Source organism: Ranitomeya variabilis, chromosome 7 (genome assembly GCF_051348905.1).
Source record: "Ranitomeya variabilis isolate aRanVar5 chromosome 7, aRanVar5.hap1, whole genome shotgun sequence".
Lineage (NCBI taxonomy): Eukaryota > Metazoa > Chordata > Amphibia > Anura > Dendrobatidae > Ranitomeya > Ranitomeya variabilis.
The window spans coordinates 139,487,026-139,512,373 of NC_135238.1; the positions used below are offsets into that span (position 1 = coordinate 139,487,026).

Consider the following 25,348-nt stretch of genomic DNA (forward strand, 5'->3'; position numbering starts at 1 on the left):
TTTTTGGTATCTTATTTATAGCACTTGTTGGTAAATGCGACGCATCATCTCATTAATTTCTTTGGATTAGTACTTGAACTGAGCAGTTCTCAATATAGTTTTGTGTTAATTAGTGTTCTAAAAGTTTGTTCATAGCTTGATTTTTGCACTAACTTTATGTTGTTGTCTGTTTTCCAGTGAAAAGCATGAACTCATCAAGAAGAAGCATGTATCGAATTATTACGAAAATGGAGCAAAGGACAAAGAAAAAGCTTCAAATTTGGTGTTCCAATGGTGTGGAGAGAGCCAAAAAATCATCATGATGACTGTTATTTATGGTAAACACAGGTACAGGCACATCTTCACAATGAGGGACAGGCCTTCTTGCAGATTCCATGTTACTCCCATTTTCGTTTCTTATGCTTATTGAATCCTTGCACTTGCACTGCACAGAAATAACAGTCATCATGATGATTTTTTGGCTCTCTCCACACCATTGGAACACCAAATTTGAAGCTTTTTCTTTGTCCTTTGCTCCATTTTCGTAATAATTCGATACATGCTTTGCACACTATGTGTGGTGCCCAAAACTTGTCTTGGTCCCCAAGCATAACCCCAAAATAGGCAAAATACACTTTTTTTACGAAGTCTGTTATGTTTCTTCTATGTTTTGGCAGTGTGTATTCGCCACAAATGTAACAGAATGAGTCTGGATCGTTAAGACAACTTCTTCTTGATGAGTTCATGCTTTTCACTGGAAAACAGACAACAACATAAAGTTAGTGCAAAAATCAAGCTATGAACAAACTTTTAGAACACTAATTAACACAAAACTATATTGAGAACTGCTCAGTTCAAGTACTAATCCAAAGAAATTAATGAGATGATGCGTCGCATTTACCAACAAGTGCTATAAATAAGATACCAAAAATCTCAAAAACTTGAGCCAATCTGGCAAAACTGATAGCATATTCAGAATCAGCACCCCAAAAATACCCCAAATTCATTAAAATATTTTGGACACCAGAAAAAAATTTTTTTTTTGTTGACCTGTGTAATTTATTACAGCATGGCCCCGTTAGATGTAAATTTGTAGATTCTATGGAATTGACAGTATATTTTGCAAAATCGGGGTTTGCTTTCAGAATGTAGTCATTGACAACTTCCTGATCACATGAAATACAAAGACAAAGAATAATATGAGTTTGTAGGGAAAAAAAATAAAGACGCTCACCACACCAATATTGCTTGGGATACACCGTAAAGTTGAAGAATGGGTACCAATTCCTACTGGTGAAGCTCAGCTATTGTAGAACTGACGGTTCTCAAAGAATAATATGGTAGACGTAAATTAAAGTTGACAATTGAAAATTCTGGCTTCTTATTTTATTAAATAGTTATTTTAAAAAATGTTTATACAAATTACATAACACAGTTTACATTGTATCTTTAATTCTTTACATAAAGAATCACAGTAAAGCTCTTAAGTCCATTCATTCTGGCTCAGCCAGCAAATGGAATGATGTCATTTAACCCCTATGCTACCAAAGGAGCATGCAATTACCAAGCCATTCCAAGCTCCTCTGTGAAAGGATTAAAAATGCAGCAGGTGACAAAATACTCAATGCAAATTTCAAATGTACATAAAGATTTAAAAGATTGAAGGACATCATAAATAGAGAGGGAGGTACAGTAAGTACTGCTATAAATTATTTACACATTATAAAATGTCTAGGTCTGACTATGTTCATAGAAACATTGTATAAATTATAATCACTTCTGGAGGATGTATCAGCATGATTTTGATACCCCATCTGAGAGCAGCCTGATGATTCCAGAGATGTGTCACTTACTGGACTCCTTGCTGCAGTTTTGATTACAAATGTTTTTATCTACTACACAGCTACCAGTTTTCTGATTGCTGGGCTCTGTGTAACCCCACCCACACCACTGATTGGCAGCTTTTTGCATACCAATCTGCCAGTCAGTGGTGGGGGTGTGGTTGGACTACCTGGCAGCAGGTTTACTAGTCCTCTAGTCATAACCTCCTGCTAATAAGAGATGTTATATAAACTACAATAAGCAGCCCAGCAAGTGACATATCACTGGAATCAGGGTCTCTGCTCTTACATCATGCTGCTCTCAGATTATGTGGCAAAAATCTGGTGACTAATTCTTTCCAAAGCCAAACATTGATGGAGAGTGGCAAAGTGACTGATTTTTCTGAAAAGAAAATATGAAATTTGCTGAGTATAATACATTGCTGCTGTAACATTACACATTAAATAAACAAATACAATTTAAATTATGGATGTAAGAGCAGACCCTTCGATTCTACAAAAACATTCTGACTGTCCTATATAAAGTTCTAGCTGTTGATCAATTATTTACCCTGGGCACATTCGTATCCGTAAGACTGTTTATATTCCCGGGAGTTGTCTGAAGAGTCTTTGCTGATGTCAAAGTTCATGTTTTGCAAAACTAAAGGGATCTGATTATATCCTGATTGGGCAATGTGGCTCACTATTTTCTTAGGGAAGTAAGATTCCAAATATGTATTGACTAGTGCAGAAACTATAGGGGGTGCTACATGACAGAAGGCTTATCTTTGGTGTTCACAATCTTGCACCAGACATAAAACCATAATAAAAGTGTCATCTTAACACTTTTGGAAGTTCCACTCTCTGTAAAGATTCAGGGCTTGTATGATCGCATGATGTGTTAATCTGATTCATTTTTTAGAATAATCTACTTTTCTAGCCAATTCATATGATGGCAATGCAGGAAACCCATATAGAATACAGTTGAATCAGATATTATACATCTAACGCCAATTGAGATGATGGTCGTTTGATTCACTAAATGAGTAGAATCTAGTTAGTTCCATGGAGAAATACTTGAGTCAATCTCATAACTGACAAGGAATGAAGAATTTGCTTACATATTACATATTGTCTGAATCTGTACATTTACTAATTGTTACATTTTTAATCCAGAATGTTTTTAATGTAATTGATAATTAACAATGTATGCATTGGATGGTAAACTGAACATTGCTAACAGTTTTGGTTTTTTTCTGCTTTAGATCCTAATCCATTCCTTATACACTTCTATATGTACACACCAATAAAATACAGATAGACCAGTTCCTTATTTGTACTTGGAAAAGTAACCATAACAATGATTGACTATTAGACTGATTAATATTATAGGCATTTTGTATTTCTTATTATGGACCTTACTAAAAAGGCTTAAAAGTCTCTACAACGAAGTACGGGTTCCTGCTGAACTCTCGCAGAAATTAAAAATAGAAGACAAAGGGCAAAATATACATTTGATACAATGTCATTCTACAGTTACCTTTCCATGAAGCAGTTTAAGGCTCTTCAGCTAAAAAAGGGCTCCAAACATGTTGACTTGTAACATGAGTGTTTGTAGTCGAAATTTTGAGGTATTAGAAATTGATGCGTATGTCCTCAATAATAATTAAAAAAAGTAGATTACCATTTTCCTAAGTGTAGTTACAGCAGGGAAATTCTGCCACTTTATGTTTCAAAGGTAATTATGTCTTCATACACGAGGAACAACCTTCTGCCCTAACTATATAGGATACATTCAGGGATGGTAGCCCGGTCTCGAAGGGCTACCTCGAGGTCTGGATACATTCTCAGATAGCAGTGTACTATAACTGATCATCAGGGCATAGTTACTTGCCGTGGTGGTTTAGAGGTCACATTTGTACACAAAACCAAACAAACTAAAGAACATTTTGCAAACTATTCCTTAGACATCAAAAAAAGTTGCACTTTCCACTACAATAATAAAATTCTGCCCTGCTGCATCCTATGCATTAGGTATAAACTTTAACCCTAAAGAGGCACTAAACAGTTGGCAACTGCAACAAAACATTCACTTTTCCTTCCACTGTAGTACTAAGTATAAGAACGGTTTAATGGGATTAATTCTTGTCATTTCAGAAGGCAGTTCAGCAGTTGACTAATCTGTATTGATAAAGAGTATGCACCATTAATGTGAGTAAATGAACCTTCTCCATGACCCCAGATCCTGTACGAATAATCATCCAATGGCTATATCTATTCATACTTTGGCAACAGGAACTACACACTTACTACAACAGTTTTATTCCAAACCAAGTTCTAAACATGTAGATCACATTCACATTTGAAAGGGCCCTCAGGAAATCATGGCAATAAATAATAAGTTCCATCTTCTGAATATCCAAGGCACTTAAGTAGGAAACAGGACTATGTTAAAAGGAAAAGTGATGAATGACGCTGCTCCTGATATGTAAACAGCCCCTATTTCCTAATCAAAAATACAACAAGAAAACAGCTTCTCGTAGGTATAAGACACTAGATTCTTCTATTTTACCAAAAAAACAATCATACACAGTACAATGAACTGGGCATTACAATCCATAAATATAACCATTAAACAAAAGTCAACAAATAGGCACCAAAGTACCAAAAATGCCAGGTACTGCCCCTTGAATTGCTACTAAGTGCTACTTAATGTGAGAGAGAGCAACTATGAAAACGTAATCTAAATATATTCATCTAATCTGACGATTCGTTATCGATGTGTGGGCTTTGTTGGGTTTTCTTTGCTTTGTTGTATCAAATTCTTAGTGACACAAAGTAACCAACGCTCACAAAGAAGCAGATCCAAAACTGATATGAGATCCTCAAGAAAGAAGAGAAGGTAACTCTTACATTTCTCTTAGTTTTTTGGATTTAATATTGGATTTATGCACTCCAAATCAGAACTGTGTGAACGTGCCATGTTCGTTGGGTAGACCAGAGGCATGCCATTTATCTTGATATGAACTAATGCTACATGACCACTACATGTAAAGAAAAGGCAGATGAGTTATGCTACATATAGTTAAGGCAGGCACAGCTAAGAAGTGGCTTTTTGTTTACTCCTAGATTGCTTTGCCACCCAGTTGGTTATGCATATTTTAAGGCTGTTCATACTTGGGTGCATGCACTGGACAAGCAGACTTTGGAAAGTGGACAGATGGACAATATATGTATATAGAAAAGATTCCACATTGCTTGGATTTGAGAGCTATAAATACTGCTCTTATTTCTACCATTAAGAACAGTATCTACTAAAGGAGAGGATGTGTCTCCTATGGAAGTCGCTATGAAGAAAATATTAAATAATAAGTGCATGACATAAATGTATGAACCCAAGGTTAATATTTTCTACTGCTGTTTGAATTATGCCAGTAGAATGACTTGCCTGTTCACTTTCTCATTGTAATGATATCGAAGATTAATGAATATGCCATTATTTTCTCTCGCTCAATAAATATGTTGCACTAGTACAATCGCAGAAAGGGAACCAAAATAACAGGCATTTAAAAGTGGGCACTGAACATTCTGATCATTGGTGAAAATTATCTTCTCAAAATGTCCTATCTATTGTTCTCTTTCTTTAATCCACCTGAAAAGTAATTGACTAGATAGGTTACTAAAGTGCTTCTCTCTAGTCGTATAGAAAAGGCAGCCATTTTGAAGTTAAACCATTACTCAAAGGAATAGAAATTTAGTGGTACCAAGAAGCCAAGATTTATGAAGTTTAGAATACTATAGAATGGCTGTCTCTAATATTTTTCGAAGAAGGGTACACTTTAATAAATCTTTCTGCGGCACACTGATAGCAGTTTAGGGGTCAAATGTAACTTTAAAAAGCTTCACCAGAAAACAATACATGAATTGTAATCATCCCCACCCACCCAAACATACAATACATAAAAGGTACAATCAAAGCCAGCTCTGAATATAAAACCCTTTAAAAATGTGTCCTTAGATTTAGGCATTTTGAAAAAAAAAAAAAATGTAATAGACCGCCTGAAGAAGATGGTCACATTTCCATTAGAGACCTGACTGTAGAAAATGGCTCTGAATCACAAGTAATCTTAAGGCTCTTCTACTCATATCTAGATGCTGTCGTGCAACTCTTCACTTCGGGCTGGGAGAAGTTGATCTCGATCTGCTAAAAGTGCTGTTTCCCAAAGGTCCAAGTGGCAACACAAACAGCACTGATACGAGATTTTAATTCACATCACTCCTCCATGGAGAGACATGTCATATGTAGACAGTCTGAAAAGTTATACATCAGGTCTGCAACATTCGGAGGCATTGTAGTTTTGGGAGGCATTGATTGAGCATGAGAATTGTTCATTCTTCTTAAACTATTTCCTTCAATTTGTTTTTGTAGAAACACAGTTTCAGTGTCCTAATGAAGAAAAGCAGCTGAAACAGCTATTTTATGGCCACCACATCTGATGGCTAGGAGAAGGGGCATTTCCAAGTGTTCACAATCACATAGCTGGAGCATTCCGTCATGCCTCAGAACAACATTTCTGTGGATTCATTTTCACCTTATGTTTTATCCCATCATAAAGCTCAAAATTGTAGTTCTCCAATGTTGTAGAGCTACGAGAGGAAAGGCCGGTGTAGGAACACGTGCAGTAGAGTAGTAAACCAGCACAAATAGCCCCAAGAAGGACTCCAAGAGAACTCATCGCAATAATGGTAACCAAAATTGGATCCAAAGTATAAAGCCAACTTTCCTCTTTATCAGACCTTGGAGTTACCACATTATTTGTGGGGAACGTTGTATGGGATTCATAGTCACCTACAATACAGTAAACATTTATTAGGAATTAAACAACAATGTATATTATAATATTCAAAATAAAACAGGAAAGACAGAAGAACAGAGAGAATAACAGGGTCTCTTACTTATTTTTCCTCCATAGCTACGTCCCTGTGGGTCATGATGTCTTATGACTGGAACATCCACTAAAAAAAGCACAAAATGAAATATTTTTTACATGACAAGTAAACAAATTAAAATCTTTTAGAGAAAATTCTGAAACAAAAATCATACATTCTATAAATTATATAACGGACATTATAATTTATAGTTTCAACTACCAAACAGTTTGAATGTTTTAGTTTTCTCTACATTTTGGAAATGTTATTGATGTGTCCAAGGTATGTGTTATTATTTTGTAATGGCTATAACAATCCAAACTGACAGTTTAACTATTGATAATAGTAGTATTAAAAAAATATGTATTATTTTTTCCTGCTCAAGGACAAAGATCCAGGTTCAGAAATTTGTAGATAGGTTAGGAAAAAAAATGAATGATCTGACTGGTTGACTGGCATTCTGTAATGCTGTAGATAAGCCTCCAATGTAACCTGAAAGGTAAGAAAGACAGGTTATATTATACTCACCCAGGGGCGGTCCCGCTGCGGTCTGGTCCGGCGGGCGTCACGGTCTGGCACCTCCTATCTTCATACGATGATGTCCTCTTCTTGTCTTCCTGCTGTGGCTACGGCGCAGGCATATTTCTCTGCCCTGTTGAGAGCAGAGCAAAGTACTACAGTGCGCAGGCACCGGGAAAGGTCAGAGAGGCCCAGCGCCTGCGCACTGCAGTACTTTGCTCCGCCCTCAACAGGGCAGAGAAATATGCCTGCGCCGTAGCCACAGCAGGAAGACAAGAAGAGGACGTCATCCTATGAAGATGGGAGGCCCCGGACCGCGACGCCCATCGGACCGGACCACAGCAGGACCGCCCCTGGGTGAGTATAATCTAACTTGTTTTTCTTACCTTTCAGGTTACATCGGGGGCTTATCTACAGCATTACAGAATGCTGTAGATAAGCCCCTTGATGGCGGTGGCCTTAGCTCATATTCGATTTTTGGGGTGACAGATTCCCTTTAAGATTTTCTACGTGAGATGTAATGTCGGATCACAGTTTTTTTTAATTAACAATGCTAGAGTGCAGAAAAGAACAAATCAAAACATATTTTTCTTATCCTTTTGCAAATAATATCTACATGTTTTAGTATACCAGAAAGAGAGTAAAATTAACGCACAGTCTCTAGTTCAAGATTGATTCTAAGTCTATGGTTACCTGTTTAGAAAATAAGCCAAGTCATTTTTAGCACTGCCAATAATGAATTTGTAAATTGCCACCAGGAAACATTAGCTCAGAGGAGCTAAAATTACCCATGCCATGGACTGCTCACATCATACCAGATCAGTCTGTACATGGTAGTTGGTACCCACATCAATCCCGCTAAACCAGATAATTTACATTTCCGAGAATACTATATCTTTCAGTGTATATATGCACATTTGTACCTTATTTCAGATTTATTTTTTTGTTCTTGCGAATACATTTATGTGAATATAAGAATAAAGCCTCCATCACAAACTGAACTAGTATAGACACAATTTGCAGTATTGCACCAAAGATTTCTGTTGCCTAAAAATGACTAATTAACTAACAGACCAATGTATTAGAAAATCAGTCATGCTCATATAATATTGGCAAGCCAAGGAAGGGTTTTAATCCTATAATCCGTTTGCATACCGACTCATCTTGTTATACCAGATTGCCTAATCGCATAAAAGATAATGTGCTGAATCGGGGGTTATAGGCCACACAAGGTGCAGCTATATCCCATACTTTCCCATATCACCTTCTACTCCTCTTTCACCATACATGCTGCATTTCCAAAAATACTGGCTGAACATTGCATCAGCTGAGAAACTAAGTCTGGTGAGATCATCACAATAAATTTCTACTAAGCTGCTGATGCACACCAGCATGATTGTGTTGCTTACTTCTGTCCTTTAGGGAAAGGGAAAAATGATGTCCCATTTTGTTGATTACCCCAGAGAGAGGACAATCTTCATTATAATCACATTCGGGCAATTTAGCACTTAGCAACTTTAGTAAAATCCCGGAACTACCATCATTGGCGTCTCAGGTGACAGGCTGATTGAAACTTCAAGACAGTAAGCAAAATGCTGATACCATAAGACAGAGAAGATGATGGGGAACAAAAAAAGCTGTGAATTTGTTTAAGTGCTTGAGAGCCAGCATCATTTATCCGAACCATTTCCAGTGGTAAGTAAAGAGAAACAGATGTTTGTACAAAAATATTATCCTTTAATTACATTCCACACAACACATGATCAAATAAGTTTCAAATTTCCATATTTTTTTTCTTTCATTCTCAGGCAGAGGACAAAGCAAGAAATGCGCAATTATAAGGGAGGAGGGAGAAAATTATTGGATATCATATTTTTTCCAATAGTGATTTTTACCAGGCTTTTCATAGAAAATAACAATTTACAGCATATAGGTAAGGAACAGCATTCTCCATGCCCAATTGTAAATAATTAACATTTAGAAACATGGATAACATTTATGGCGTGATTTTATATTAAAGGGCTGTGCCTTTAGTCAGAGCACTTAGATAATCACATTAAATGAAAGATTTCTCTGGAGTATCTAAAATATGGGCAGAATCATGGCTGAGAAACGCCATAACCTCTAGACCAGGACGTTGAAGAGCTGAGCACTTGACCAATAAACCAATATGATTATAAAGGTCCATTATTATTATTACTTGCCTATTATAGAGTATTAGTTCAAATAGTTGTTGCTTCTCTTATGAGACTTGAATGTAGGGCAACCATCTGTAAGTGTTGGGCAACCAACCAACCAAAAAGGTGGTATTTTTGGATAGGCAACCGGAAGAGTGGCATTCTGCATTCAACTTCTCTTTAATGTGATTATCCCTTCAATAAAATACCATAACATCTCCCCCTTGACACAAGGCATATTTTGAAGCTATTTTTTTCTTATAACAGTTTATGCCTTTTCTACAAAGAAACTGTGTTTGACTGACTACTGTGCCCAATTAGTTTTGGATTGTAGACCTCGATAATTGTGTTTGTTAAACGTTTTAAAGCAACCGCTTCTGAACCAGACAGCAAGATGACAAACATTGTAACGAAGAAGACTGTACATTGCTGGGAAAGAGAACACACATTTCATGATATTTGTCTTTTTATCAACTTCTTTCCAATTTTAGAACCGACAACAACAATAACACAAGCATCTAAAAAGGCAGAAAAGATGTAGAAGAAAAACACATTAATGATGAACAGTTTACCAAAAAATAGGAAACTGAGAGCCAAAAGGTGCCTTGTTTTATTTGTTCCTTTTGTTTAGTTCTTTTTCTTTGTGCAGCTCGTTACTTCTTTGTATGGGTGTACATGTATTTATTGTATATTTGAGACTGCGTATGTGCATATGTATATATACACATTTATACATAGGTATAAATATAGTTTTCAATCGAGCCAAACAGTAAATGCTATTTACAATCAAGGAACTTTGTTCTAATTAGGTGGCAACAGATGGTAAGCCTTAGATTCTGCTGTTAGATTAAACAGACATAAGAAGGCTAGCAGCAGAATTTCACTTACACTCTTAGGACTGATGTTTTTTTTTTTTTTAAAACAGTCACAATAAATTTCCTCCTGTAATTAGGCTCTATGAAAAAAAAAATCTCTGTACAAAAAACATAGCTCCGGAAGGAAGCCATTTTGTAAGAACCACTTTCATGCTAAATGGGTTTATAATGCATTGTGCAGCAAGTTGGCGTGATAACAGACTAAGTGGATCGTGAGAATTAATTCTAGCAACATAGATCCCTGAAGAATATTGGTAATAATCACCACACATAGACTTAACACCCGTCTTCCATACCCTGTTATGCTGTCCAAGTGTTCCAGTGATGAGACCTACAAAGTTTGTAGACTATGTCAAGCAAGAAGGCATACAAAGTCAAGGCCATTGAGAACCTCGGCTCATCTATGCGGCACCAGTTGGACAACAGGGACTAACAGAATTTGGAAGTCTACTGAGAAAAATGATATAGCACAAAACGACAAGAAACAGTGAACATTAGGTTGCCTTAAAATTAATAAATGATTTTGTTACATGTGAAGTAGAAGAAACATGGAAATTAAAAGCTGGCTGAATTTTATCTGGGTTTTATCGCTCTACGCTTCCTGTTTTGCCTTATGGTATACAGGTACTTTACAATGTACAAAATATTTCAACTTCGAGGCACATAATTATGTGCGCATTACATCACAGAAAAATAATTAGCAGTAATGCCAAATGGACAAAACCAATCTAATACAAAAAGGCTCAAAATCATTATACACAGCAGTGAACTGTATACTAGCATTTCTGTGAGAAATACATTCAAACACCCAAAGAACAGCATGGATACAAAAAAAAATATACATTTCTATGTCACTTTAGCATATAAGGCCACCCATTTGCTACCTAAAAAAATAAGTCAAACTTATTGTTCTTAAGCTCCACTAACACTGAAACTGCAAAATGTGTGAGCCACAATTGTTATGTACATTACAAAAAATAAATAAAAACACATGACAAAAGAGCATGTGTCTCATTGGTGAGAGATGTGTCTTCATCAGGACCAGAAATAAAGGTCAGGTGATGAGAATTTTCTCCTGAAATGTATGACCCAAACTAAAGAGTTGTAGCACTAAGATTTCAATTTTTGGTTTATTTTTTAAATATGGTAAAAAAAAATGCTGCATAAATGGCTGAAATTAGCTATAACAAGGCCCTGGTAGCCTAATGGAATATTTTTGTTATTTTTGGTAGTATCTACGTAGATGGCATAATACAAGATTAGAACATAGAGTTTGCTTTATTATTGTACTATTATTTTTTAGACCAGAAATCGCAGTGACTTTGATGGGGCTGATGTGCAATACCAGCCTTAGCATACGGGCGCGTGCAGGTGGCTGTAGATTCTGCCATCTGAGAGAATCGAGGCAATTATAGAATGACACAATGATCAGAGTATAATCAGAGTGTCAGCATCGTGTGATCTGATTTTCTCGGATGAGAGAATCGGAGCTCACTGTGAGGAGAAGATGAGGAACAACATTTTTTTTTATCTTCTCCATTCCGTGAGTCAGCGGAAATCAGACTGTACTCGGATGTCACCCAAGTGCAGTCCGATGTTTCCCACGCACTTATTGACTTGCATGGCCGAGTGTAATCCAAACATCAGCTCAAACTGGGACATGCAGCGATTTTTTCCCTTGGATCAACTCAGAGGAAAAAAAATCAGACACGTGCACGGCCCCATAGACTAACACTAGTCTGCGTGCGATCTGATGTGCTGTCGGAATGCACTCGGACCGATAATATGGCCGTCTGCACCTGCACAAAAGGCGAGACTGGGCTGCTTCTGCAATTAAGATCCTGTTTCCTAATTTTGTACTACTTCAAGAAGGTCCCATAAACCAATTGTAAGCATATATGGTAAAGTGTTCTTATTACCTTGGACATTATTGTTAGTGATTCCATTAAACACTACCAAAGCCCGACATTACCAATTCCAAAGGTGGAAAGAGCCAAATGTACTGCAGATGTAAATACCATATGCAATATTTCTAGGTCTGAACTTGAACATATAAATCTGCTATTCGTATTAGAAATGGGTTAATTAAAAGGTGGTACATAGCAATGGTTCATGTAACTTGTGGTAACCACTATTTCTCTATTCCAGTACATAAAATGAATGCATATGTTTCTTTATCAGCCCTGCTGTTATCTGGTGGACATCACAGGGGTCTGCATGGCCACTTTTTATCTCTCTCCTACTGGCTTTCATCTTTGCTCAGTTATCTTTAAAAACTTGTACAGAAGACAGGAGGGTGGGAAGGAGAATAACATGTTTGTGTGTAAGTAGTTTAACCCATTGTGTTGTTAAGAGCAGTTTTTGCTCCATTGGTATATCTGCACTGCAGGAAAACAAATGGAGCAATGGCTGCTGATTGCCTTCGAAAGTCCAGATAACTCAACACATCTATTGTCATTTCACTCCTTACTGTAGATATCACTTTACAGCAATGGTCACAGGGACTTTGTTACTCTGTGCTAATAATACTGACTATATAGTCACCATAATGACTATTACTAGATAAGACTGTAATAATTATATAATGTAGTGTTATAGAAAGGCGCTGAACATATTAAGCAGAAATTAATTCATTCATAACCTGGGCAAATAGTGGCAAATAAAAGATGGCTCAGAGGTAAGAAATATGTGACTCAATTAGATTATAAAGGAAGCAATTTGATATTCCAGTGGTTCAGTATTGAAATACATGCCCAATGGCCACACGTCAGGGCACCTTCTCTGACTATGATCAATGAGAGCAAAAATGAGTGGGTGAATTATCCCTGGGGAAATGTATAGAGACCAGTGCAGAGAAGAGATAGTGGTGTTCCTCAAAGTAGTAAATCAGTTGGCATACTTTTCACCTTTCTCATGGGATACTATTGCTTTATTTTGCATTCATTTTTATGCTGTAGCCCTCTTTTCTTCTTGCCACTTGTCCATAACTCATGTCTAGAAAACAGGCCCAATGACTGTTATTTTGTATGATGTGAGGCCATAAAAATAGTTGCTTAAGCAAAATGGATTTCTGAAAGTTTACAAAAAGAACAGTTCTCAAGAAACAAAAATAATTTTTCCTTTTCTTTGTAATTGCATATATGTACTCTAAGCTATCTAACAATGTACTGCAGTGAGCTCCACAGTATTGGCAGATACATTTCTCATGTTACTCCTTCGGTAACATTGTATTTCTTAATGTGACTACCATGTTTTCAAGATCTGTTCCCTAAGCACAAGTTGGAAAATTGGCACAATCGTTTAAGAGAATAACTTGTGCTTAGAAAATTCCTGAAATGTTAGCGTGTAAGGAGGAGTATAGGCAAATGGGAATTAAGAAGTAGCAAAATAACATTATGTATTATCGTAAGTGTACAATAATCTTCACAAACATTATAGATTTGTCCCCAAAAGTTTAACATCTGGGCCTCTGCCGTGGATAGTCCTGAATGGCATTAGTGTTGGTGGGCTCACTGAAATACATTTCTTCTATTAGTGGCTTTCACCACTTTTCTCGTTCTACTCCATACACACAAGAATATAGATATGCATGTATGTATACTCTTACAAACTTTCCTCCATGTTGTCAGGCAACGTTTGTTTTCCATCCGGGGGAAAATAATAAAAACTTGGAAAAATAATTGTCTTTGAAAATAAAATAAAGAGCATTCAGGTTCTAAAAGGCATTGCCCCTTTATCTCAAACGTAGTCCAAGATGCAGCATTAGATTTTAGAGACAGTCAAGAGGGGTCGAGATGTCTATGAGTTCAAAAATATGCAGAACAAAGTATTGTTGGGTTTATAAGGAAAGGGAGAATAAAAGTGCAAATTGAGCCAACAGTTCTTGAGTCTTTTAAGTCTAGATCCAGCGTCCATACCGCCCTCAGCAACGTGAACTGTGATCGGGATCATCTTGCTCTAGTTTTATAGTTAAGGTAGGCTCCACTGCCAGAGGTGCCCCATTAGCGTAGTGTGAGGTTTTGTAGGTGATGGCTGGGTCACTCTTCTTGGCCGCATAGCGGAATCGGTGGTAGTGGAGCACCAAGGCTAGTGCGACGGAGACCAGCACCAGAACAGCGCCTCCTGCTGCCATAACGTAATACCAGTAGACTGGGATGGGCTGCACTGACACCGTATCCACTGTGGGCTCGCTCCCTGGTAGAAGGGTGCCCCCTGGTGGAGAGACACAGAAGAGCGTTGCTAGGTAGGATGTAGGAGGACTAAGATCAAGAAACATCACACATGCTTTTAAATGCTTTTTCAATTGTACTGATACAATACACTCTCACTAATCTAGCAGAATAAAAAATCTATCATGTATAACTATGTTATAATAAAGGAAATCTACACTTTAAAATTCCTGACTGCCACGATAGCTATTATTGAAAAGTTTCCATGACTAAAGAGAGCATTTTCAATAATAACATATTTAATAATTATAAAATTATACATGCTCAGTCCTAAAAGTAGAATGTAATAGAATTCATACAAAGTGTAGGGATTTCTCTCTAGAGAGTCATTTGAGCTACAATAGTCTATAAACCAAACAGATGTAGTTAGAAAAGCAGAGTAAGAAAACGTAATTGCAATGGCGGCCGTTCATGCACTTATTTTGCAGTAATTCACACAACCATAGCGTGTTGTAGAGCTTTTCTTTATTCATATTACATCCACGAGTCTAAACTCAACTTTGGGTTCTGTAACCAGAACCGACGTGTATATGCCCAAGAGGCTGTTACTGTGTGTTACAGGGCATGGGCTAGGACTTTCAGATGAAATATGGGTGAGAACATACAGCCGCTATAGGTTTGGGTGAATTAGTTCTTAAGGTGAAGAAAAGGGAATGGTTATCAGTCATAACAACACACCTATATTCTTCTATACTATCACAATCTCTATATCTGATTTAGATAGGCCAAGGGTTTGACTACCATCCACATGATATGGGTGGTATGATGGTATGACTCAATTTTGTACTGTTAGTCCATTTTTTAGTTTTATTTAGAGCTAACAAAAAGTTATGTGCTTAAAGGGGCTGTCCAGTCGGCAGTCACTCTGTGCTGTGAGGATTCTCCAATCTCTGCCTTTGGAATGGCGGTCAGGTATGCGAGATGCAGAACGAGTCTCACTCAATACAAGTGACTGACAACTTTTCATTTTAGACCAGACAACAGCTTTAAGAATGTATCTAGTAATGTGTTGAGCTGCTTGAAATTATTGACCACACAAACCTCTCTAAAAATGTCCCCACTCCTCTTAAGCACCTCATAAGCATGAGCCATTAATATGTTCCAAGACTGCCAAGTTCAGGCAGCAGAACATCTCAAAAAACAATTTCAAACAAACATTGACTACAAATATTTGGTCTATTAATGTCTGCCAGAATTTTATGAAGTGCATAAACCGGGACGGGAGATGTTGACTTGATGTGCAAGACGATTTGTAATGAGAAACGTAAAAAGAAAAGGATGCCTTTAAATCTACTTGACTAAAGCAAGTACGAATTCTCTAACTTTTCGGAAATTGCTTGTCTCTGGACTAGACTGGCCTTGGCTGCACCTAAATTTATGTTGAGCAAAAGACATCCAGTTAAATTCTTGGAGGTGTATGAAATACCACAGAATGTAAGCTGGACCTTGACAAAATATACAGTTTCCAATAACACAGGGTCAGCCAAATCCCTTATCATGTAGATTTGTCTATATGTTGCCTGCTCAGCAATACTGTTCTCTTTCTTAATTTGTCAACTTAACTTGAACAGGCAATGCACTTTTTTTCCTTCTCAAGGGTAAGTCAACCTCTCTGTAACTATTCATATGTCAGAGGCTTAGAAGATGTGTGCTGCAGAATAAGAAGTGCAATGTTCAGTATTGGAGCCTGCCTTCACCTCCTTCAAAATACCAACAGCTTCCTGAATATTAATCATATACAATGTGGCTACAAAATTAATGGGCTGAGGAAAAATTACAGCAGCTCTAAAAATCCTGCAGCCACAGTCTTTAGACAGCGGATTTCCTAATTATTATTTATTATCCAGATTTGAGACTTACTGAGACACTAACTATGATTAACAGTCAGTGAATATGTAAACATAGCTTCATTACCTTATTCAATATATGTCTTAACAATTTATACTCTGTCCAGGTTAGGAAGATACAATACTGCTAAAAGGGAGTCGTCAACAATTTGCTGTTGACGGATTAGTTATTCTCCGTTTAGGACTTTTTGTATATAGGGGTGTATTCCTAAACCGCAGAAATTTTTTTTTTTGGACACTGAAAATCATTTCCAAATATGTGAATGTGTTTCTTTCTGAAGAAAAATTGGTTAGTCTAAGAAATCTAAGAAAATTCTACAAAATCTGTGTAGTGTCCAGGCAACATGCCGCTATGACTTGATTGTGGCTTCTCATTGAATCATTAATGTCTAATTAGCTCTTGCACTTCTGTTCCTTAACACATTAATATTCAGTCAAAACTTATTAATTTGGTAGTGGTTTCCTACACAGTGTTTTATGGAAAAATGCCACTGCAGTTATTATGAGACAGAAGTGCAATCTTTTTTTTAAAGAAGAAGAATATAAGACCTTCCTTAATGATAATCTGTCAGCAGGTTTTTACTATGTAATCTGAGAGCAGCACAGTGTAGGGACAGAGTCTGCATTTCCAGAGATGCGTCACTTACTGGGCTGCTTGCTGTAGTTTTGATGCCTTCACTGTTTTTCCTGCTGCAGATCTAGCAGTGCTCTGAATGCTGAGCTCTGTATAACTCCGCCCACACCACTGATTGGCAGCTTTCTATGTACACTGTGCATAGACAGAACACTGCCAATCAGTGTTGCAGCCAGGGTTACACAGAGCTCCTGACTATGGAGGACTAGCCTAGCTGGCAGCAGGTTTACTATTCCTCTATTGATAATCTCCTGTTGATAAAACTGTGATTTTATCAAATCTACAGCTAGCAGCCCAGTAAGTGACACACTACTGGAATCAGGATTTCTGCCTCTACATTATGCTGCTCTCAGATTAAATGTTTTTTCTTAAATGCCGCAGTGTTTCAGAGTAAAACATACCTGGCTGGGAATGTACAGCCAGGGCCGGATACACATGTGTACGCATTGGGCAGCCGGGCCACATATCAGGTTCTCTTTAAGACCTAGTGCATTTTCACATTTTCATGGCTTTAGAACCGGAGCCACAGCACTGGATTTGGACTGATTTTCATGTGATGTTATGCTCAGGGAGATGCTGCTCTGCAGTAGAACAGTGCTGCTTGCCTATTTTCAAGACTTTACTATTCTAGGAAGGAATCTAGGTATAATGAAGTGCCGAGGATGTGTGTGTGAACATTCCTGCAGCAGATTCATGGCTATGACAATTTCCTGGCCTCGCAGTCTATTGTTCATTATGTGTAGCAATGAATGTGTCACAGTAAAACTTCCTCTGTGAACGTCCCCAAATGTAGAATCAAAATCTGGGAACAAACAGCACCCTGTTCCTCCTGTCACCTCTAACTGCTATTGAAAGGGGTGTACTAGGTACAGATAATGAGTTGGATAACGAGGCACAATCACTTACAGGCAATGTGAATAACAGAGATCCAAGGACTGTCACGGGGAAGGTTCACATTTCATTTTGTGTGACAAGAAACAAAACAGAGGACAGGACACCATTTGTTACATAAATCCATCTATTCTAAGAAGCTTTTCAACTCTGAACCAAATATTAGAGGATTTTCAACACGTAGATGAAAACCCATGAAATGCAAGGCTTTTAAATTGTCTGAATCCAAGACTTTCCTAACTACATGCCAACCTTAGGGGTCAAGATAAAATGTATGTATGAGGAATCATGACTGAAGTCATTGTTCTCAGACATATTCATCAGTCCTACAATAAATGTGCCATTACTACTTCAGGAAAAAAAGACAAATGATTATGCCTCTTGCACTGGAGCATATGACGGGTCTACAGATACACCAGATTGTATGGAGCAGTAAGGCTATGTTCACACATTGTGCTTTTGGCGTTATTTTTCCCACAGGCAAAACCTGCTCTCTTGCAGTAAGAAACTTGATTAAAAAGCAGGTTTTCATTCGTTTTTTTGGTGCAGTCGACTCCTGACGACGTTACGGAGAAACGCGCGTAGGGGCGGCAGGCCGGGGGATCCTGTCACTGCACTATTAAGTGTAAGTACCTGCTTAACACATACACCTTATTGACACTTTATTTATGCACTGCATGCACTTTGAGCACTTGCCATTCATAGCTTGCTGTGCCCTGCCATACACTCTCTCACTGGAGGTTATTTCCGCATACCTGGTTAACAGAGTGATGGGCTGAAATTTTGGGGGTGGTTCAGCTGGCATTAATTTGCTTATTCTGTGCTGCTTAAACCACTCATAATTCTTATATACACTTTAGTTAATATTTGTGTGGTTTTACGGGACTTACTTTTGGACGCCAGTAGTACCCTGCATATGTGCGGTGATACTCTGTTTCTATTTTAATGTATCTATTTGTTTGTTAATAAAAATTTGTACAATTAAGTCCAATTTACTCTTTGGATTCCCCATTTTTGCTCTAATCAGCCTGTTTGGGAGTCTTTTGTGATTATAATGTGTGAACATAGCCTAATACTGTACCTATTGTGTCTTGTACATTGTATCAAATGCCTGCAATTTCATCCCAAGTTATCTTGCTGAATTCTTGATTCTGGGGAGAATATTTCTGTATCATGTCCTTGTTTTTTACCCAGGTGAATTTTATGCTCTTTTGCTTGTTTTGTGCCTTTTTTTTAGTTCAAAGTTGCACAAAATGTCACACATTAATTTAGAACAGACTATGAAAAAGAAATAACAAAAAAAAAAGTGTGCCAAGGATGTAGTGAAGCACATGTGTGCAAAAACTGTACAACTTTTAAAAAGTGACAAGCGATGAATTTGGCCCCCAAAAATTGAATTGTTGTCTAACAACAAGCAAAATGATGAACAAAAAAAATAAAATGGCAAAAAGCTTTTAAAAAAAGTGTTAGAAATGGGGCAAAACAGATAGTAAATTAGGTGGGGAAAAAAGGAAATGTGATTGTTAGATAACTGCAGTACCTCCTCCTGCCTCCAGGGAGGTAACGCTGACTTGTGAATGAGGTCTATAGGATAATGGATATCTTAATAAGATGGATATAGCGCATAGTAATTATTAATATTGTAAATATGACTATTATCCATTACTCAATAAATAGATAATTTCCAGTTTAGTGTGAATGTGAGACTAAACGGGACAGATTATAATGAATAATGCATGATTTGGGAGAATATCTGTGGGAGAACAAGCTATTCTCTAGCATCCAGCCAAACCGTTGCTATGTTTTTGCTGGCTCTACTTTAGACTTCAGCATTATACTGATAAATATGGAAAAACAAAAAAAGATATTTCAGACATGTATAAATGGAAAGTATCAGGGAAAAGGCATAGTTAAAATATCTAAATACGGTGCCAGACAGCAAAGCAAAAAAAACCCTAAGCCGGAATTGCCCATAATTGAGCTTTTACACTAGAGGACCCTCGGCAGCCGTGAAGACAAATCAAATATTGCTGATAAACTCTCTGACCAGTGGAAAGACTAGACTACTGAGTACAAAGAAAGAGAGGCTGCGGTTACAAAACTCCTGATTATTCCAGTCCTGGAGCACCAGTAAATATTCAACATCGGTCTTGGCAAGACATTGCGTTTTTTTTCTAGTTTGGTCGTAAAAGCATCTAAAGAAGAAAAACAACAAGTGGAGAGGAGGGCGGGGGTGAGTTGGGGGCGAACTTTGCATATTTGTAGGGCTGCAGAGTTACGGGAGTCTGTAGAGAAGTCGCTGCTGCCTAATTCCAGCTGAGGCTTTGACATGAGAGTGATAGGACTTCTTCAGAAGTCTGCATTTTTATTTTATTCATATTCTAAGGCTTAAAGCTCATAAATGTGTAACTGATTTGGGCACAGAATACATAAGGCAGTCTTTATATGACATGCCGCTTTCCATTATTTATATAGCACCAACATATACAGAGACTATATCCACTTGAAGTATTACATTTCAGTGCTATCCAATGCAAATACATTTTAGTATGTGAAAGTAATCTCTGCAATAAGCATTCCCTCCGCCATCTCGTCTTGTGCTGCACCATGCAGGCATGATTCTCTGCACAATCCCTCCACTCACAGAACAGTAAGTGGCGTCACTTGCAGCTCCTTATCCTGACCAACATCTAGGTCACTGGTGGTACCAGGAAAATGGTGGTTTAGAATAATTCTTCAGCTGACAGCAGTATTATGGGTAAGATCGGCTCTCTTTTTCCCAAAATCTATGGTTTTACATACTATAGAAATGTTAAGGGGGAAGGGATAGTATGGACACTGCCTGGACCACAGATATGATTATAGATTTCATTTTCTTTTTTTCAGAAAAGAACCAAGGAATGATACATCTGCGTCCTGCCGTATGCAACATGGATAGTCTACAGACAGAACTCTCACCAAGTGATTGGTGTAGTTGCACATGTCTGATACATTTTTCAGAACAGACTTTCTCACTGAATTCAATGTTAGGTGGAGCTGGGTGTGGGGACAGTAATGGGGGGGACTAACATGCCCACCTTATTCCTGATTATTTACAACACTAAAAGGTGAAAGTTCTGACAGAGATGAACACCAGTCCACGGCTGGAGTAACATTCCTGGCTGAGGCACACGGTAGTTGAAAGCTGCGTCATATTCATTAGAGAAGCACTCCCATCTATATATCTCTTGTTAAATGTGTGTATATATGCATGCAATATAGTGTCAATGTGTCAACAATTTAGAAAATACAGTGGGGGAGAGATGACTTGGGAGGGATATATTAACATTAATATACAAAAGGCGAGACCCCCATAGATAAATCCCTCTCTAACAGGCCATAAAACATAGCTTTTAATATTAAACAATGTATATGGGGTAAACGTGAAATTATGTCCCTAATCTGCCTATAGTAAAGTGATATGGGGGTTCTCCCCTTTTGTATATCAGAGTGTTAATATGCTCCCCTACCGCCGTCTTCTCCGGTGTCCAGGGCCGTTATTCTCTGCTTCTCAGTGATGCTGCCACTATTGGGACTAGCCGGCTCGCTCAATGCTCTTCGCGTGAGCCAGAAGTCTCCTATACAAGGAAAGTCTATAGTGGCTCGTTCTGACGCTCCATAGGATTACATTGTAGATGCCACTTCTGGGTCTCGCAGAGCAAAAAGTGACCTGGAGAGTTTGCAGAGGGGTGGTGTCACTGAGAAGAGGAAACGAACGGCCCTGGACACTGGAGAGGTGGTAGGTGAGCATATCAATACTCTCACACTGCATTACATGTAGACATACATACATTTAATAAAAAAAAAAAATAGTATATAGATGAGAGGCATGTATCAATGGATTAGGAGCATCTTATTGCAACTCATAGTTCTTTAAGACCGACATAAAAAACACCAGTCTTGATGAACTGGGCCCAATGGGTGAGTTAAAAAAAATACCATACAAACACGGATAATTTGTGCAGAGATGTAAAAGAAGATGGCATATATTGTCAGGTGCAACCCAGTGCAGACCATAGGGAAGCACAGACACTGGGTTATTGTAAAGTGCTGTGGAATATGTTGGCACTCTATAAATACAAATTATTCAAATTGTTTTAATTATTTTTATTAAGATGCAATTGCATATTCTAATAACAAAATCCTTCACTTGTAACATTACTGGAGAACCTGTACTTTCAAGATACAATTATTAAAGCTAATCAGAGTGAAATGTTATTAAGAGATTGAGACGAAAAACTACACAATGATAAAAGTCCTAAAACACAGATCTGTTTCCCAGACACAGCCGCCATCAAACCATTGGTCTGAAGCGTGGCACCGTCCGATGTTGTAGACGACAACAGAAATGTCATATTATCTCTACCTTTAATGCACGATTTACAATGAAGTCATCTATTGCTTTTCTATTAGTGCGGAGATAAGGATAGACCGCTTACATTACTGTACTGTATATTGATAAATTCATTTTTACTGACACACAATTTTAAGGTCAGCAGTGGTCAAAAAATCCCCTGTGTCTGTATATTGCTACTAGTATTTCACAGAAAACATAAGGAAGGCAGGTTGCCCATTAGTAAGATAGGACTCTTTAACTTATTGGCTATGTGTTTGGTATTGTTAGTAAAATGTCTCTGAATTATCCAAGCCAATATCCAACAACTTGAAAATCAATAAACCTCTCTATGCAAATGTAATGCAAAAGTATTTTCTATTACTTAATATTTATGATGTGTCAAGGGTTAATGACGCACAACAAGTAACACTTGCCACAAGAAACTTAGACATACCTGACTCACCAGACACACATAAGACTGGTGATGATACCTGCCTACCTCCACAACATAACCCACCCACTCAAGATCTATAAATCTATCTTACAAGCTAAATGTAAATTCTCAATCAAAATTATACTTATGTATGGGTTCTGTTTTTATTTATAAAAAAGTAAGCTATATCACTGTTTAATGACTTACCTGCAACAAAGATCAACCATTATTAATATTAAAGTCTAATTTAAAGAAGACCTGTCACCTGCTAAAAACAACTGAGTTAAATACATTGTAAAAATCCCTGTTTTTTTCCTGTTTTGAGCTGCATCGCTCCATTGCAGAGATATTTATATTTGTAGCTTTTGAAGCACAGCATTTGAAATCTCTGCTTGTAGTGCAACTGGGAGTTCTTCAGAGTCTTTTTTCCACTTTCACTTTGCCCTCTGAGATGCTTACGATCTTAGCTCGGCAGCATATCATATTGATAGACTCCTAAATCAGCTGCTGAGCTATGATTGACAGCATCTGGGAGGAAGTGGTGAAAGTACACGTCTCCAGAGTAGACTGTGAAGAAACTCCCAGTTGCACTACAAGTAGAGGTTTCACATATTGTGCTTCGAAAGGAACAAATGTGAATATCTCTGCAATACATTGATGCGGCATAAAACAGAAAATAATGACAGAATTAGGTGAGCTCAGATACTTTTTACAAGGTATTTAACTCAATTTTTAAAGAGTAACTATCATTTTAATTTGCATTTCATAAATTAATAGTATACATGGAAGCAAGCAAGCTTGTAATATTTCTTATAAGATAAATTTGCTTCTGTCTCCTCAAGGATTGATCTTCCACTCTCTTCCTGTTTACAACCTGTAAAATCTGTATTCAGTGAAGGTAGATTTTCTCATTACTGAGATAGGATATTACAATAAATGCTTTTAAAATTCTGCTGCAAGTTCTTCTGAAACAACAGCTACAGTTTTCCATAGAACTGCATGAGCACCAACTGCCATATTTAATCTCAGTAATGGAAAAGTCTGTATTCACTGAAGTGAGATTTTATTAGAGAATTGAGAATTTTGAGAATGAATAACTAGTTCAAGAGGAGAAAGTTGCAAATTTCTATACTAAGGAATATTACAAAGTTTATTATATTCACGTGTACTATTGACTTATGAAAGAAAAATGTAAACAACGGCTACTCTTTAACAATTTCATCTAAAATTCAACTTCCCATTCTCGCTGGGATCCAGAAAATTAAGATAGGCCATTTCACACATCCTTGTTTCACGATCCAATTGTACAGACCGACCGCAGGTTTCCTGACCCGAACCCAACAGCCTCATATATGACTATAAGACTGCTGAATCCGGATAAGAAGATCCATGACTAGTCTCTACAACGCGATCCATGTGTGGACTGAGAAACATGGATCTGTGAAATGACTGAGTTTATAGGCAGGCAGCCATCGATCTAAAAATCCTGAAAAGGTAGAAATCCTGTCCAAAAATGTCTGAGTAATGAAAGGATATCAAGGTGTGGAGACCCAAAGGTGTAACACAAAGCACTGAGTGCTGTGGCCCTTCATCTATGATTATACTCTCTGACTCTACTGGAGAAGTGGTCTTTATAAGGTATGGACTATATGATTTCTCAGAGCCTCTCCAGTATATTGCTCAGAAGAGCTTAAGAGGAACCGTGCTGAGCAGGACGCTACTGCCCCTTTGCTACAGTGATTGGTGGATGTATAAGAATGAGAAAACCATTGATCAAAATGATCATTTTTTCATATCTTACTCTAAGGGTATGTGTCCACATTCAGGATTGCATCAGGATTTGGTCAAGATTTTTCATCAGTATTTGTAAGCCAAAACCAGGAGTGGAACAATTAGAGGAAAAGTATAATAGAAACATATGCACCACTTCTGCATTTATCACCCACTCCTGGTTTTGGCTTACACATACTGATGAAAAATCCTGACCAAATCCTGATGCAATCCTGAACGTGGACACATACCCTAAAGAGCTGAAGCGTTTTAGAGAAAACAGAGCTTGAAAAGCCATTCAACGGGAGCAGGACATAGAGAAGCCGACAGGGGGCCACGCTGGACTAGTAAGGTACAGTATCTCCCTGTAACTCCTCCTGGCTTCACTTTATCCCGCTCCAGTTAATTGACAGGATTTTCCCATGTGTGTAAGGAGGGAGAGACCTGTCAATCAATGGAGAGAGTCAGGGAAAAGTAAGGCAGGAGCAACACCGGACTAGTCAGGCAGGAGCAACACCGGACTAGTCAGGCATGAGCAACACCGGACTAGTCAGGCAAGAGCAACACCGGACTAGTCAGGTCTCTCTCCATAGTCCCCAGTCGGCTTTTCAAACTTTGTATTTTCTATAACTGGATGCAATCGTGCAGCCAAGCTCTGAATGATACTACATGAATCTAATGACAGGTTGCCTTTAATTGTAAAATACCTCAAATTCTCTCTCCCCAAATCATCTGTCAAGGTGAAATCAGGAGAGCCTCACAAACATTAAATGACTGAGTGATTCTGTGAAAATTGTCAGGTTTGGCTGACTTTTCTCTGTGTGTGGGGTCTTTTAGTTTATGCAACTGAACTGTTTCTAAATTGATTAA

At 37.8% G+C, this 25,348-nt stretch overlaps 1 protein-coding gene across 2 annotated transcripts in view; it reads right to left on the bottom strand.

Annotated features, from left to right (window-relative positions):
- Nucleotides 1-1,352: 1,352 nt before the first annotated feature.
- Nucleotides 1,353-25,348, bottom strand: part of NRP2 (neuropilin 2) — a 153,395-nt gene continuing 129,399 nt past the window's right edge. Inside the window, exons 16-17 of one of the 2 annotated variants that reach the window (XM_077275760.1) lie at nucleotides 6,756-6,815; nucleotides 1,353-6,648 (exon numbers count right to left, since the gene is read on the bottom strand). In XM_077275760.1, coding sequence (XP_077131875.1) covers nucleotides 6,353-6,648; nucleotides 6,756-6,815 — 356 coding nt within the window. In that variant the 3' untranslated portion in view covers nucleotides 1,353-6,352. Of the gene's footprint in view, nucleotides 6,649-6,755; nucleotides 6,816-13,427; nucleotides 14,512-25,348 lie in introns of those variants that run through there. The other variant, XM_077275761.1, reaches the window with a different exon arrangement.